At 36.8% G+C, this 2,684-nt stretch overlaps 1 protein-coding gene across 1 annotated transcript in view; it reads right to left on the bottom strand.

The window, feature by feature from the left end:
• LOC107658649 (glypican-5-like) overlaps nucleotides 1-2,684 on the bottom strand; it is a 276,918-nt gene that overhangs the window by 266,718 nt on the left and 7,516 nt on the right. The window contains exon 2 of the mRNA XM_016447293.1: nucleotides 2,011-2,172. Within this exon, the coding sequence (XP_016302779.1) occupies nucleotides 2,011-2,172 (162 nt within the window). The remainder of the gene's footprint in view (nucleotides 1-2,010; nucleotides 2,173-2,684) is intronic.

The following is a 2,684-nucleotide window of genomic DNA, read 5'->3' as shown; positions in this document are numbered from 1 at the left end:
GCGCAGCTCGGTCCATTGAGCCGCGCCGATGACAGGTCAGCACGGCGCGAACACTTTAATACCGTGCTGTTTCGTCCCACATTTGGGTTGTTTGGCTTCCCATAGGTAATAGCTAGTTAGACAGCAGGAGGCTGGGACTGGGCCCTGTAATATGGGCCTAATCTTATAAAATGAGTCTTGTGATTAGACACTAGATCAGGGCTCTCCCCGAGTCTACACCCAACAAAATGTGCAAAATGTTTTTTTTTTTATTTACTATGGTAACTGCCACCTGAATAACATTCTTCCAAATGATGTGATATAACAGGTCTCAAATTGAGATAAAAAGGGCCCCAAACCACAAGAGATATAACGCAAGAGGTTTGGTTTAATGATATATTCTCAAATTTGAGGGAAACTCTCACACTGATGTTGTCTACCAATGTAGGCAGTAAACAGAAGCATGTCTACACCTGCGTCTGAACTGTCAGTCACAACTCAGAAATGCAAGTACAATGCAAAGGAGAAGCTTTGTGATGCCATAAATTGTACTGTGTACTGAAACTGAATGTTGTTTTCTTAGCACAGATATGGAAAACAAGGGGTTTCTCACAGCTGTATACATTCTGTTAGAGAAAGGGTTGCAAAATACATCAGTAAACATTTTGATATCTGCAAATATTCAGCTTTGGTCGGATTGGGCTAATACTGGAAGCAGACCATAATATTTTTTTCTGATTTAAAATCAGATGGTGCATATACACAGAGAGAGAGAGTGAGAGAGAGAGAGAGAGAGAGAGATACTGCTGCTACTACTAAAATATATGTAGGATCAGTATTATGATATTAATTATTACTTATATTTATTCTTTTATCTTTATTCTTTATTACTCATTTATTATTATTATTATAAATATTATATTTTTATATTTTAGATTTATACAGTTATATTATATAAAAATTACATAATATACATATGTATAAAGTTAATTTTTTATACATTTATAAAAAATTGTATATAAAATAATTTCTTAAATTTAATTTAGAAATTCCTGCCCTACAACTGGGATACAAAGGGAAAACACGGTTACCAAAAAAAAAAGGGGGGCATTATGATAATATCTCTTGGACTATGATCTGGCTGTTGACGGATGGATTCGACTCAACTATTTTCAGATTCAGTGTGTGATAACTCAAAATACAGTCAAAAACAATAAAAAATAAAAAATTAAAATAATGATTGACTAAGTATACAAAAAAAGACATATGAAGCACCATCTTACTCGCTCAAACGAAAAACTACATCACTCTCAAAGTCAGCATAAAAAGTGACACTTCACTTCTAATGTAATGGAGACTGTTAATCTTCACTCTCCTAGCACATTTGCAGCAATCCAAGAACTCAACACACTCACAGTGAACCGGCCCATCATGAGCCGCTACACACTGACTAACCACCTTTGTGAAACCTGAAACTGAGCCTCTGCTGAGAATTCGCGGTAGGCAACAGAGAGGTTTTTGTCAAGAGCAGTGCATATTCTTGCATCAGCACTTATGGGAGATTACAGGTTATCCAGGTTTGTCATTTGGTTCAGATGAAGGATACCCTCCTCCGCAAAGGTGCGTAGGCTCCTATGACCTCATATTATGAAGCTGTGAAGGGTTTCATTAAGGCCTCAAAACAAGCATCTTGGTGTACAGCTCATCAAGGAAGCCATTAATTCACAAACCTTAAATGAACACTGGTCGACCTGAAATGTACTGAAAAGACAGCAGAATGAAGCCTCTGGGGAGCCACCAGGGAACTAAATCACATACTGTGGGTCTCAGGGAAAGTATACACTGGAAATGCTTTACTGTACCATGTATTTGAAATCATACCAAACAACAGCCAGGTAGAAAGTGACTAAGGTTTTGGATAAACTAAGTATAAAGTATAAACACACGTACTGTGGTAAGAGAATTCAGGAGCCATCTGCTGAGCGTTGCAGACAATAAACCAGTTCTAGTCTTCAAAATCAATGAACTAACCTTGAAAAGCAGCCACATTGCGTGAGATGAGGAACTTCAGACTAGAGCTGGACATCTGGAGAAGGTTCTGGATGTCTCGTCGCGCCGCCACCTGGTAACGCTCCTCCATCTTCTTGGTGCAGCACGTTAGATTCTTTGGCAAACAAACCTGGAGGTCTGAACCTGTTGGGATGAAGGATGGGATTGTTAATAAAGGTGGATATGTACAGTCAGTTTTTACAGATTTGTTCCTTAGATTTATTGAATAAACTACAACAATTAGAGGCAAGGCAAGGCAAGTTTATTTATATAGCACATTTCATACACAATGGTAATTCAAAGTGCTTTACATAAAAGAAAAGAAAATAATAATTAAAAAAAATAATCACAACAATAAAACAAGGAACTTAAAAACTGTGAAAATTATTTAAAAATTGATTTAAGAGGTTTAAAATGAATTTAAAACAGTTAAGAATAGAAAATGATTATACCTAAAATATAGTGCAATCAGTTCGGACGTTGCAAAGTGCTCATTCAATAAATGCACAGCTAAACAGATGAGTTTTGAGTCTGCATTTAAATGTGACTAATGTTTTAGCACATCTGATCTCTTCTGGAAGCTGATTCCAACTGCGGGCGGCATAATAACTAAAAGCAGACTCCCCTTGTTTTGTGTGAACCCTTGGTATTTCTAA

The sequence above is a fragment of the Sinocyclocheilus anshuiensis genome, unplaced genomic scaffold (genome assembly GCF_001515605.1).
Source record: "Sinocyclocheilus anshuiensis isolate Anshui unplaced genomic scaffold, SAMN03320099.WGS_v1.1 scaffold467, whole genome shotgun sequence".
NCBI classification, from domain to species: domain Eukaryota; kingdom Metazoa; phylum Chordata; class Actinopteri; order Cypriniformes; family Cyprinidae; genus Sinocyclocheilus; species Sinocyclocheilus anshuiensis.
This window is presented reverse-complemented; position numbering and strand designations above follow the sequence as displayed.